This window comes from Neofelis nebulosa, chromosome 15 (assembly GCF_028018385.1).
Source record: "Neofelis nebulosa isolate mNeoNeb1 chromosome 15, mNeoNeb1.pri, whole genome shotgun sequence".
NCBI lineage: Eukaryota > Metazoa > Chordata > Mammalia > Carnivora > Felidae > Neofelis > Neofelis nebulosa.
Genome location: NC_080796.1, coordinates 71,965,329 through 71,978,820, shown reverse-complemented (window position 1 = coordinate 71,978,820; position 13,492 = coordinate 71,965,329). Strand labels below are relative to the sequence as shown.

The 13,492-nt window shown below is 51.4% G+C and overlaps 1 protein-coding gene and 1 long non-coding RNA gene across 3 annotated transcripts in view; one reads left to right on the top strand and one right to left on the bottom strand.

The window, feature by feature from the left end:
• Window positions 1–13,492, top strand: part of CADM3 (cell adhesion molecule 3) — a 30,024-nt gene that overhangs the window by 4,975 nt on the left and 11,557 nt on the right. Inside the window, exon 2 of one of the 2 annotated variants that reach the window (XM_058700830.1) lies at window positions 12,955–13,056. The exons of the other annotated variant lie outside the window; for it this stretch is intronic. Within the exon in view, the coding sequence (XP_058556813.1) occupies window positions 12,955–13,056 (102 nt within the window). The remainder of the gene's footprint in view (window positions 1–12,954; window positions 13,057–13,492) is intronic. 2 annotated transcript variants of the gene reach the window in all.
• LOC131495739 (uncharacterized) lies at window positions 1,384–11,842 on the bottom strand. Its single transcript, XR_009254088.1, has 2 exons — window positions 11,424–11,842; window positions 1,384–1,847 (listed from the first exon to the last, which is right to left on the bottom strand). It is a non-coding gene; the product is annotated as an uncharacterized LOC131495739 (long non-coding RNA).

The following is a 13,492-nucleotide window of genomic DNA, read 5'->3' as shown; positions in this document are numbered from 1 at the left end:
GGATCAGCAGTAGTGATGAGTCTTTACAAAGTCAGAACCAGCTAATGTTCAGGGTTCCTATAACCCGAGAAAAACCCAACCCAATCCTGTTATAACTAGCCCTGAGAAACCAAGATTTCCAGAGTCTTGAACACATGAAACCGTTGAGATTTTTGCAAAATAGAGGCTTAGTAAAGCTACATATTCTTCATTGAAGGAACAAGTACTGAAGAGAGAACCATTTGCCCCTTTACCAAAATTCCTCTAAGTGTGAAGAGACTGACCAAATGTCCCAACTAATGTCCCAAAGACAAATGCCTTCTTAAGAGGACTGATCCACCCCTCTTTTCCATGCACGATGAAGACTGGACTATTCACAGCAATTGTGGGTGCTTCAAGGCACACTGACTTTGATACACCTCATACCCCATCTGGTGATAAGCACACTTTGATTTTCTCATGCCACAGACTTTGTGGCACTATTTCCCTAATTAGAAGAGATACTGGTTAAAGCAAATGAAAACCCCCTCCACCACCACTAATACCTACGTAATTGTCGTAATTACTAAGGTGCATGTTGACAAACTCAGCCTCGTGGCAGTCTTCACTGTTTATATAATTTTGGGTGTATATGTGACAGGTTCAAACAAAGCACTTAAGGAGGCCTTTTAGAGCAAGTGATGGGTATAGCATGATCCTAACGGTAGTCCTGATGTCTGTTCTTTCAGTTTGACTCCTGGAGAGCTAGTGCCTTAACCCATGATCCCTGTTCCCCTGCTCTTTGCAGAACAAACTGGAGCTTTGAGCTCTCCATGGTGCTAACCCCCCACAAGCCACCCGAGGCCCTTCTTGCTGCTCTCCGTGGTCCTGCTCTCCCTCCACCCGTCATGATCTCCACTCTCTAAGGTGCAGCTCCTTCCCTCCCCCACCAGGAGCACACAAGTGAACCTGGCTATGATCCCTGACCTGCTCGACTAGAAAGAGGGGAACGAGCCTTGAGATAGAGATATGAAAGGTCCTCACAACCATCTATACAGCTGTAGGAAGGGGACAGAACGACCAAGTAATACTGAGGTTGAGAAGATGTGCTCTTTGAAATGCTCAGGAGACCAGGGCCTACAGTGACCTCAGATGGCCTCCGAAGAACTGGATGTTCCGCCATAAATGGAGTCACAAATTAAAAACAGAACTACACATAGTTATGTTTGAGATTGACATAGTATTGCTCATAATCTGGTGTACCACATATACCCTATAAATGTGGAATGCAAAATGAGCCCTACTCAATTTGTTAAGTACGCCCTTCTTAGCCTGATGACCAACACAGACTGTCCTTTCATGGTGCTAATTTTCTCTTTTCCTTCAGCCTTAGCAGTAAATATAAAGATAATACACACTCATGGGTTATCTGAGTAGATAACAGAGGAATTTAATATATGAGACACATCGGAAACAAATATCAAAACCCTGACTCACGCCCCCCATCTTTACAACCATCTTGTACAGAACTAAATGGCTTTAAATACAACCATCCTACCCCAGAGTCCAAGTCCTTGGCCGAATCTCAGGAAGCGCATCTTTAAACTGGACTCTGCTACTCTTTCGGGGTATCTGCCAATAAGCTGATGACGTCAAATGCGGCAAGGAGCCGAGAATGCTCAGCCCCTGCCAGTCTGAGACTAGATAGCCTGTTCCTCCAATAACATCAGAACTACACACGCTGATCTTCCCCTAAATGTTGATTTCCCCGTATCAATTTCTTAGTCATAGTTCGTATAAGAGTTAACACTTGTGAATGACCTCCAGCAGAATCCAGTTGGGGGGCAGGCTTCCAAGATGAATCTCCAGGGCCCTTCTTCCATTTCCTCCTGTGAAACAAGGAGAAACTTCATTCCTCAAGGACAGGTAATGGAAGTGATTTATCTCCATGAGCGAGCCTTCAGGAAGACAGACTTTGGGTTACAGTAACAGCTGGAGTATCTCCTATCTACTCTTCTCCCTGAGCCCCCTGTTCTCATGAACAGCAGACGTGTTTCAGAAAGGATTCTAACGCAGGTCTTCCAACATTTTTTTTCAAAATGCGTATCATTCTTCTACGTGAGCTCTTACCTCTGGGATTCCTTAACCCTCTCATCTCTCTGTCTCCTGGAGATCTCCAGGAGAATGATAAGAAGCTAAATAATACAAGGAACTAAAACGTAGTCTTCTCTAAGGGTTTATTTTCCCTTACCCCAGCTAGACCTGCACTAATTGTGTATTGATTGCTAATTATAAGCACCTTTGGCTCATCTACTTCCAGTTCAGGGTCAGAAGGGTCAGAAGCATCACCTTGCCCTAGGGAAAAAAAGAAAAAGAAATGAAGGCTGCTATCTCAGCCATTCATCTCCGAGCTAACCACTACCTAGCTCTGTACTTCCTTCATGTAATCCCGGATATTAGCAAGGCAGGCTGGAGAACGAGTACTTCCAATGCCAGATTTCCTTGTGAATATGCAGATCCTAGCTTCCTACATTTATTTGTCTTCTTCTGTTGCCCAGATTCTTTGCTTCCAATCCTGACTCTAGAATTCCAGCCAAACCCTCAGACAGGGTACAAAAGCTCCAGAGGGTGAACAGGTTTCTTGAGTCTCTGACTTAAATACCTGAGACTTCTTAGAAACCCAGCAAGACTCTAATAAATACATCGGTGACAAGTAACCTGAGACTCAGCATGGCCTAGATCAACCTCTGAAGAGCCCAGGGCCAAGTTCTCCTGTTATTATGAAACGATGGGCCAGTTTGGCCATCTGCTCCTAATCATTTGTCCTTCGGCAAATGCAAAAATGACAGGACAATTGTACTCATTCTTACTCTTACTCTAATTCCTCAAGATGATGAAATCTTTCCAAAGATGTATTATATGTTTTCTCCTCTCATCCCTATCCTATCATCTCAAACAAATATAAAAACCACCACCGCTAAGCCCCTGGGCCTCACATATTCTCATTTATCCTCCACGGCTGCTTCATGCCAACTCTCTTCTGGTTTCCAAGCCCTGGAGTCCAGTGTCAGTGACAGATGGCCTGAGCCTCAGCCCTGGGGAGAAAAGGATTCTGTCCCTCTCCTGGGGAGTCTGAGCAGAAGAGGGAGCTTGAATTCTGCTTTGGGGAGAATCTCTGAGTTTAAGCCATATGGTTTTCTGGAAGTCAGGGGTTCTGACTAATAATGGGCTTGTGAAAAGGGCTCTGTATCTGGGTCATAAGAAAGGCTGTGTATTTGTGTCAGAAAAAAAAATAAAAACAGATATGAATAGTGAAAGCTGTAGCCTGTCATGTGTGTTGAGGGGCACAGGCTGAATGAGAAAGAGGGTAACGAGGTTGGGATGTACACACATCTTGGAGAACAAAGTTGAGTACATACCCTCGTCAGAGAGAAGATACTCAGTGAAGGCTTAAGAAAAGAACAGGATTCCGATTCTGTGTCTCCCTCTCTCTCTGCCCCTCCCCCGTTCATGCTATGTCTCTCTCTGTCCCAAAAATAAATAAAAAACGTTGAAAAAAAAATTAAAAAAAAAAAGAAAAGAACAGGAGATCGGCGGGTCCCCATTCTGGGGACTGTGAGGTCTGCAGACTCGGAAGAAAGTGTCTGTTTCACAGAAGTGTTAGAATCCCCCAGGAAGGCACAAAGTAAGGCTAATCGGACAATGTGCCACCCTCTGGAAAATACATTTTTTAGGTGAGAAACGGGAAAGGGAAGAGACTAAATCTGTTAGGATGAGGGAGGGGGCTGGAGCGGTGTAGGCGTGTGGAGCAGAGCACGGTTTTCTTTATGTCACGCTCCTCACCGCTGCCCCGAACCTGCCATCCACACCTCGACTCTGATCACCCGGTGAAGGGAAACGGTAAAAACAAGTCCGTAAAACCAGATCCAGCAGAGATGAATCCTTTCTTGCCTGACTTCTAACAAATTAAACTTTTTCACAGCATTGTTTCCCCCCACACACACCAAGCCATCAGCCTGAAATATCTAAAGTAGGACATAACGAGCAAAGCAGATAAGTTGAGCCTGTTGAGAAAGGGGGTCCATCCACGCCCTTGAGCAGGCACAGAGGGTCTGCGGCCGGGACTGCGGTCTCTCCTCCCCAGGGCGCCCGCTCTGTTTCTCCCCCATGCCCCTGCCCTACTTTGCCCCTTCCCGGTTTACGGGAAAGCCCCTTACCTTCCCGTAAACATATTTTCCCATGAGCTAGACAGAATTCTGCCTTCACTTACCCCACACTGCCTCTGTTACATTTCCTTTCCCAAGCATTTTCTAAGATGGGAGAATGTTTCCCAGTTCTACGCCAGCAAGGTAAATTTAGGGAAGGAGCGTGAAGCGTCGGCGCTTGGTTCAGGGGGACGTGTCAGAGTTCAGACCAAGTCCGGCTTCCTGACTGCCGCATTAGCATGCAGACCCCGGGTCACACCTGTCCTGATGTCTGTGTGTGTGAGCGGGAATGAGGAGGTGGGGTCAAAGGGCGCTCCGAAAACGGCTCCGAGCTACCATCCACGGGAATGATGTCATGCCCCGCCTTCCGAGCTGCACAGACCCCGGCCACTCTCCCCCAAGCTCTTACTGAGACATCCTCTTTGCTCTGCCCCATCCCCTCCCAGCCTCTTAGTGCAGAACACTAGACGCTTGTCCAGAGAACACAGCCTAGTCCCGGAAGGACAAGAGCTAAGGCTGGGAAGGGGCTCTTTGGGGATCAGATCCCCTTCCTCTCTGTCTCCCAACTGCAGTTCTTGCTACAACACAGTATTGGCTGCAGAGGGGCTTGTTTTGGTTGGGGGCCAGCCCAGGGCTCCCTCCCAGCGCTAATGCACCGAGAACACTGACTCAATAGCAAATCAAAGCAACAGCTGTCCCCACCTCCTTCTCTGCCACCCACTTCTCAGTCTCCGCTCCTCGGAATCTTAACTAAGCCTCTGAGGGGCCCCCTCAGCCTACCACAAGCCCACTTCTGCCTCCAGATTATTCTCTCTCCTCAGCTCCAGAATAGGACACGCTCCTCTGCTTTCTCCTCTCTTGGAGCCGGTTCCCTCCGCACGGTCAGCTCAGCATCCCGCAGCCGGCCCCACCAGATGCCAGCACACGCATGCGCACACAGCCTGTCCTCAGTCAGCCTTTTTAACAGCTCCGGGCATGGCAGTGCCTTCTGCCCCTTGCTGTCCTCTTTTGTGAGAGCCGGAAGCGGCCAGTCAGGCCCTGAGTCTGTGAAGACGCCCTTCTTCACAGCTGCAGGAGCCCCCACCCCACCTCCCTCCGCCTCTAACCTGCCTGGCACTTAGGAGCATTTCCCTCCCTTGAGGTCTGGGGTCCTGGGGGGCCTCACTGCAATACACAGAGCCCTGGGGAGCGGGGGGTGCGGGGTATATGTCACTGAAAGTAAAATCATACTAGCTGACAACTTAACCTCTGAATTCATTGGCCCACAAGGCTGCTATCAAATGACAGGAACCACGGGAGATGGGCTTCTAACCACGGCTCCCAGACACTGCCTGTGTGACCTTGCACGAGTTCCCTAACCTCTCTGAGCCGTGGTTTTCCTTCTTTATTTCTTTTTAAGTTTATTTATTTATTTTGAGAGAGAGAGGGTGGGGGAAGAGCAGAGAGAGGAGGACAGAGAGAAAGAATCCCAAGCAGGCTCCCCGCTGTCAGGGCAGATTTCAACGTGGGGCTGGGTCTCACGTACCGTGAGATCATGACCTGAGCCGAAATCAAGAGTCAGACGCTCAACCCATTGAAGTGTCCCAGATTTTTCTTCTTTAAAATGAGATTTGCGGGGCACCTGGGTGGCTCAGTCAGTTAAGTATCTGACTTCAGCTCAGATCATGATCTCACAGTTCGTGGGTTCAAGCCCCACATCGGGCTCTCCGCTGTCAGTGTCGAGCTCTCTTGGGATCTTCTGTCTCCTTCTCTTTGCCCCTCCCTTGCTTTCTCTCCCTCCCTCTCTCTCTCTCTCTCTCTCTTTCTCAAAAATAAGTAGACATTTAAAAAATGAGATTTGCCCTGGATGCTACCTCGCACTCTTATCGGCTATAAAAGTCTATGCTTCTAAGAATGATAGAGGGGAAATATTTGGGGGAAAATTAGGCATAACAGAAGGAGGAGAGGAATAACTGAAGTGTGGCAGGAGGGAATCAGAAAGGATATCAGTTCCGGCCTCCGTCTGATGGAATCAAAAAGATCTTAGGATTACCCACCTCTGGCCATTAGGGGTCAGTAGAAAATGACCAGACATGCAAATTGATGGCTGGGTTTTCGGAAATAGACAAAATATATTTATTCATGACATATCGAAGCTCGCTACTTTTTTTCTAACATTCGGATACAGCAAAACATTTGGAATAACTAAATTTGTTTGGGGTGGGGTTTTGTTTGTTTGTTTCTTTTGGGGGGCTTTTTTGGTTTTAGTGAAAAGAGGGTTAACACACAGATAAGCTTTTTGTTTTAACCCCACCCTTACGCCCACCGCAGGCCAGCTAGCCAACTAACCCAAAGATTCCCTCCTCCTCATTCAGCCTGGAAAAGCTTAGCCGCACACCATTCCAAGCCCAGGAAACAAAAGCCTTTCGTTTTCAACGACCTGGTTAGGAATGAACCAAAAGGCATCTATCTGCCAACATTCAGCAGTAAAGCTACTGGAGCCTGGATCAGCCCCTTCCGGGCCCGAATCTCTTGGGTTATCTAATAGTGCAGCATTCCTGGTTCTGTCTGTCTGAACCTCCTGGCCACGCTTCACCAAGCCACGGGGCAAATCAGCCCGACAGGCCCCACTTCTAGTGAAGGCTCTGTTCCCCACCTCTAGTTACCATCTATTTTCACACAGATCCCGCATGCCTCCCGGGACAGTAAAGCAAAGCTGAGAGAATAGTGCCTTCCAGGCCCGGGAGGCTGCCAGGAGCCAGAGGGAACGGAGATAAACAAGGCTCCAGGAGGAAAAGCCAGACAGCAACGGAAAGTACAGAGGGAGGCAACAAGGAGAGAGGTCCCAGGGGCCCAGCCAGAGAGAGGGTGGAGGGAAGGCCTAGGTGAGGGAGGCCGCGGGTCGCTGCAGCGGGGCCGAGCTCTGAAGCTCTGAAGCAAGCCTGAGCTCCAGCACATGTGAGCTGACTGGGGCACCCCTCAGGAGATCCTGCAGCCTGTGAGGGGCCAGAGGCCCCTCCCCAAGGAGCAACAGAACGAGCAGGAAATACACCTGGAAAGACAGACAGTCCCAGTTGACAGAGTAACTCCCACCGCTTGCGGCCCCCGCTTCTGCCCGACTGCGCCGTGGCACGCTCGTGGCACACTCGGGGCAGGACAGTTAGAAAGGGATGGAAGGCAGAAGCGAGAGAGCAGAATCCCCAGCAGCCGCGAGAGCAACTTGCGAGTCGAGTAAAAGTTAAGAACGAAAAGAGTGCCTTGTCTGATCAGGGTATCGTGTTCGAAAGTGACGCTCCCCAGATCTTGGAGTGAGCACCTAAGTCAGGGCTCCGCCGGGATTGGCCCACCGTCCTCCCAGTGCAGAATCAGACGCTCACAGTTAAGGAAAACGTGGCTCTGGGCAAAGAGAAAAGCTCCAGGGGCCGAGTTCCGTGATTTGGCCACGCCCGTTCTCTTCTGCGTGTGAACCAAATGTACACAGGGATTCACCACGTAGCTCAGGTCAGGGATGAATGAGAGCAAGATCACCCGGCCCGGGGGGGGGAGGAGGGGGCGGTGGGGGGCAGCAAAGGGTGTAGGAAAACGATCCTAAAAGTGGGTCCCCTCAGTATTTTGGGCCACAGCCCCCAGCGTGTTTTTCCCTTGGAGATAACACTCCTCCACCCACCTGTCATGGTAGTCGTGAGGAATAACAAGTAGGCTGGGACGCAGAGTATTTTTAACTCTGGAGTTACAGAAATGCTGAGTCACCATCACCATCATCATCACCATCACCATCATCAACTCCTACTCGGGGAGCTGGCTTTCTCTCATCAGGGAAGTGGAGCTCTGGACCCAGGCACCAGCAAGGCCAGCAGCGGTCACACGAGAGAGCTCCATCCCTGTCCCAGCACCCCGCACGTGCACCTGTGACCATGTCACAGGCCAAAGGGCAATGCACCGTAGGTTCCCACGGCAGACGTGCAGGGGAGACATGAACCAAGCAATCAGGGGGTAGCTATGCTGGCACCTTTTCAAAGACTTCCCTCCCAGCATCACTTAGAGTGGAGCCATGCTACATTTTCATTCATTCGTGTCGCTCGTCTATTTATTCAACAAATATTTCTTGAGCACTTACTATATGCGAGGCATGTGCTATGAGCACAACACGAGTCACGGGTGTTTTCAAGGGCATATCAGTAAGTCTCCAACAGCCACCTCGGCGGCTCTTAATGGGAACAATCAATCAGAAGGACATGGAGGGGGGGATGAAAGGGCTACTTTGTCCTTTAAAATACTACCAGTCCTAAAGATACTGGAACGCTTGGGTAAATAAACCAAGAATTAAGGAACCCCCAAGGCAACTGAGGGCAAACAAGACACTCTTTTTGTCTTCAGCCCAGACATCAGACTGCTAGGAAAACGTGAGGGGATTCCGTTAGCTTTAACTAAACACATCTGCTGCTGGGTTAACTGAGAAGTCCCCCGTTGTAAGGCTCTTAGGGGTGAATGAAGGATCCCCCAGAGGTATAGATGAAGACACATGAAGAAACCCGATTAACAATGACATTCAGTGGGCACAAATCATCCTATCACCACACAAGCGTCCGTGCCCATCTCGCTACACTTATTCTGCTCGATCGCAGGCGAGCAGTGTGAATACTGCTTAGGTGACCCGCCCCTGGCCAGCGATGGCAGAAAGGAACCTTGACCCCATAACTCCTGCACCACCAGGACCACACACGCGAAATGCACGCTTCTGCAGAGGGCGGTGGTGCAGCAAAGCTGTGCAGAGAGTCTGGGCTTTGCAGTCGGAGGGGTCTAAGGTGGACAGCCATCCCATCCCCACGCTCTCCAGCTCCATCATATGGACGAGTTACTGAACTTTTCGAGTCTTAGTCAACTCATCCTTCACATGTGCATAATAACACCTGTTAAAAGGGTTGTTCTGGATAATGAATATAGAGCCCTAACTTGGATCTTGAAACACACAAGGTGACCAGTAAATATCGATTCGCACCAGAGCACAACATTAAAGTTTTCTAGGGCTTCAGCCTCTGGATGATCCACCCTCTTCCTTGTCCTGTTTCTTCCTATCCTGTTTGGTTTTTCTGTTTCCTCTCCACTGGCAGATGCTGAGCCTAGTTCTTACAATAGAAGATGCCAATCACCTCTGATTCATTTAGTAACGATGTATTTATTAAGCACCTTCTATGTGCAGCATGCTGCATTAGGGGCAGTTCTGAGCGCAGAGACGAACGGATGTCAACCCTACCTGCAGAATCTTTATCACTTAAGAGGGAAGGCAAACTTGGAGCACAACACAGAGTGATGCATAATTTAAGACGAGTACATAAAGTGTTGTAAGTCAGAGGAACCAGAAAGTGTTTCCATCTGGGACAATCAGGGAAGACTTCTCAAAGGAGATGCCACACAGAGTAGGTTTTAAGCACGGGAAGAGCTTAACGCAAGGAAGGGTGGGGAGCATTATCAGCAGGGCTATGGCAAGAAAGGAATGTAGGCAGGAAAGCCAAGGGTTTCTAGAAAGACCTCAGAATGGCATCATGTCTGGGATACGGGTGGGGTAAAGGAAAGACAAAGCTGAAGGGCATGGTCACATCAGACTGTCCAGGATCTTGAAGGCCAGGCTAACACATCTGGATGTGACCTGCAGACAACGGGAAGGCTTGTAAGCAGGAAAACAATAAGGCACATTTGGCTGGAATTCTCCTCACTGCTTTTCCCTGCGAGGAGCCTGGGCGCCCCTCACTGGTGGCTCTGTGGTCCAGGGTCTGCATTTCCTTCCAATGACCCTGCCTGAGCAGAACGTTCGCAAATTCCACTGCAAAGGCCATGCCACCCTTTCAGAGCGCTCCAGAGTTCTGCCTTCCAGTCGGGAGTCCATTGGAGGAATTTATGCTGATGTCATAAATGGCCGGCACAGTCTGAACCCAGAGGCCCAAGACTTGCGCAGCCCAGGTCATAACTTCTGCTAGTTACCCATGTTTCTGTTAATAGCATTGCAATCGCTCGTCCGCCGCCGGGAGAGTGGCCATTCAGAATTTATCATTACAGGTGTACAATCTTATAAACCCAGTGAGAAAACTTTCAGGCATACCACCCGATAGGTTTCAAGAGGAGACATGAGATCATAAGTCCCTTTCAGAATTAGAGGGAGAAATATCATCCCAGCAGGGAAAGAAAAGAGAAAAGAAAAGAAAAGAAAAGAAAAGAAAAGAAAAGAAAAGAAAAGAAAAAAGAAAAGAAAAGACAAAACACCTAAAACAGCTCTCTCTTCATCAAGTTCTTAAAACACGCTACAAACCAGACTGGAGTGAATTCCATGGACATCTGGATGATAGATGCCATTTATCGGAGACTATTCCTTTTAGTGATCAGTCCCCTCACCTGAACAATGGAGTCTGCTCTGAATGCCCCACCTGACCCCTTCAGGTGTTCATCCTATACAGGGGAGAAGATGCCGGCAAAATGTAGGAGGAGGGGAGAGATGAGAAAAATATATGCAGGGAGAAAAGCAACTGAGGAGAAGGCAGCCAGAGAGTACAGACGAAAGAAGGAATGCGGAGTGGGGACTGAGTCCACACTGTGGGCAGCCCCTCCTCTGCCTGAGGGGGAACAGCGGAGCACAGCCCCAGGAGTGACAGATGAGCCACCAGGCCAGAGCCCATCGAAGGCGCTGAGAGGCCTAAGGTCACTAAGAGCTGAAGACACAAAGGTGAATAAGGTCGGTGGGTCGGTGGGTCGGGCCCCAGCTGTTAACCAGCTGGAAGTTTAGACCAGGTTTAGCCTGATAGGTAAACAAGTGACGGCAACACAATGGGTGGAAATGCCACACGAAGAAAAGAGAGCTGTTGAAAAGGCTTTGAGAGCCCCAAGGGAGGCAGAGCATTCTTGAGGGGTGTGCTGATCCAGTCCCTGGATCCCTCAAGACCTCCTCTCTACGAAGCGATTCTGTCGAGTTGCCTGGGCCTCAGGGTTGTTTTGACATTAAATGAACTCGGGGCTGAAGACCCATCCTGCAGACTGAAGGTCCTGTGCCAAAGTAGGAGATGGCTATGCGCCCCCCACCCCCACCCCTGCCACCGTTCACGTGCGCAGAGGCCTGGCTAGCGCTTCCTTTGTGCCCAGAGAACCGGTCCTGGGGGACTGAGCACTGAGCCCTCCCCGGCTTCTCCCAATCCACTCCACCATCCCAAGCTTTAGTGCAGCCAGTCTGGCTCTCCACCGTGTGTCCACGCGCCCCCAAACACGCAACCTGGAAAATAAAGAGGCAACACTCACCAGCGTCAGGGTGCCTGCAGCCTCGATGTCCACGCAAGGCGGCGGAGTCGCTGCTGCTTCTCAGGGCCCCTGAGCGGCCACCTCTCCTTCGGGCACCCTCAGCCTTCTAGCCTCTCTTCACCAGCACTTCGCGCGCCCCCTTTGCTGCCTGCTTCTCGCTAAGGGTCCCCGGTTTCCTGTCTTCTGTACTCCCCCCCTCCCAATCCTGAACGCTTCTCCTGCTGGAGGAGAGTCTTTTCTCAAATCTCCTGGAGGATGTGTGTGGGGTCCAGGGAGGCCGGCGGTGACCCTCTGAAGCTCTCTCTCGGGGTCCTAGCCCAGTTTCTCCCCCTAACCTCCCCTCCCCTCCCCTCCCCTCCCCTCCTCTCCTCCTCCTCCCGCCCCAGTCCCTTCTCCCCTTTCCTTCGGACCTCGCAGTTCCCCACCTCGTCCTGGCCCCTTTCTTCAGGCCTCTTTCTCGGGCTGGGCCCCCACCCCCGCCCCACATCCCCGGGCTGCGGTGCCCCGTCTGGTGGCCGGGCGCCCGCGCCGCCCGAGAAGTTCCCGCGACTCCCGGCCCGGGACGCGCCGCCGCTCCCGACTCTGCTCGGCAGCCGATGACGTCACCGCGCCTTGCGTCCCTGATTGGCTGCTTGTGGCTTGTGGCGGGAGACTCGGGGCCGGTTCGCGTGGCGGGTTCCTTTGTCCCTCCGCCTCTTCAGGCGGCGCCGGGGACGCAGGCCCCGCGGGCTCTGTGCAGCGCTCGTGCGGCGGGTCCAAGGGCCGCCGGCCGGGAAGAGAGGCGGTGACTCGGGCCCTGGGGTTTGTGCCGGGGCGGGCAGGGAGCAGGGTCCGCGAGACCCAGCGGGCAGGGGGCGGGGCAGGAGGAACACCGCGAGGGGCGCCCCTTGATACCGCAGGTGGCGGCCTCCAGCCCAGCGCGGCCGCGTCTGCACTGGGAGGGGCCTCAGCTGGAAAGTAACCGAGCTTTGGGCTTGGGATCCGGCATTTCATTTCCAGTCTGTGTCCTTCGGCTCGGGTGACCTTGGGCAAATCCCTGCACTCTGCGTCCGCGCTGCCTTACAGGAATGATAAGACCAGCGGGTGTGCTTCACAGGTTTATTAAAAGGATGAAGGGTGAAAGTATTTCCTGATTATTAAACCTGCTGTTATTTTAGTACATGACATGGTGTAGCAGAAAGAATCCTGGCTAAGGAAGGAACAGTCTTTCATTTGCTGGCATGGCCCCCACCGAGTGCCTTTTCACCGCTGTAGGCTCCATTGTCCTCACCTGCAGAGTGGGAGAACCGGACCAGAGGATCTTTCAGATCTCCTTGGGCTCTGACATTATATGGCTGACTGGTGACACTTAGCACCCTCCTTGCAAGTGCCCCGCCTCCCGGAGGAAGACCTCACTGGCTTCCTCAGAAGGGATCCCGGGAGAGCCCGCTTTCCAGAGGGGCCTGTCCTCTCCCCACCCCCAGCAACCAAAGTGTCCCGAGGGCAGCAGCCAGTATGTAGGGCTCATCCTTGATGGAGATTCTCTCCCCAGGCTACTGGCAGGAGCAGGATTTGGAGCTGGGAACTCTGGCTCCACTCGGCGAGGCAATCAGCTCCACAGTCTGGAGCAGCCCTGACATGCTGGCCAGTCAAGGTGAGAATCCAGGCCCCTCGTGACGATGTCCCTCGGTTCCCTCCACCACATCCTCACATCATCTCCCACTCATGCTGCCTCTGCCCTCTGTCCCCACTCCCCTCATTACCTCTAGTTGCACACCACCGACCCCTGTCGCGCCTACGCCTCTTCCCTGACTCCGGTACAGAGACCTCTGCATCTCCACACCTTTTTCCAAAAATAAAATGACGCCAGGAGGCGTGTACTACTCAGGACAAACAGGTTCTGGAAGACACAGCTGAGGTAGAATTCTTCAAAGGGACCCAGGGAGAACAGGATCACACGTCAAAACTTGGTATATGGCTGGCAGTAAATGAAAGGCCTCCCAGCCCTTCTCGTTCCGATATTTCAGGGATAAATCACGTCCCAGTTTACTACGCCAGCTCCGTCTCTGGCTCACTAATCTTAAAAATCG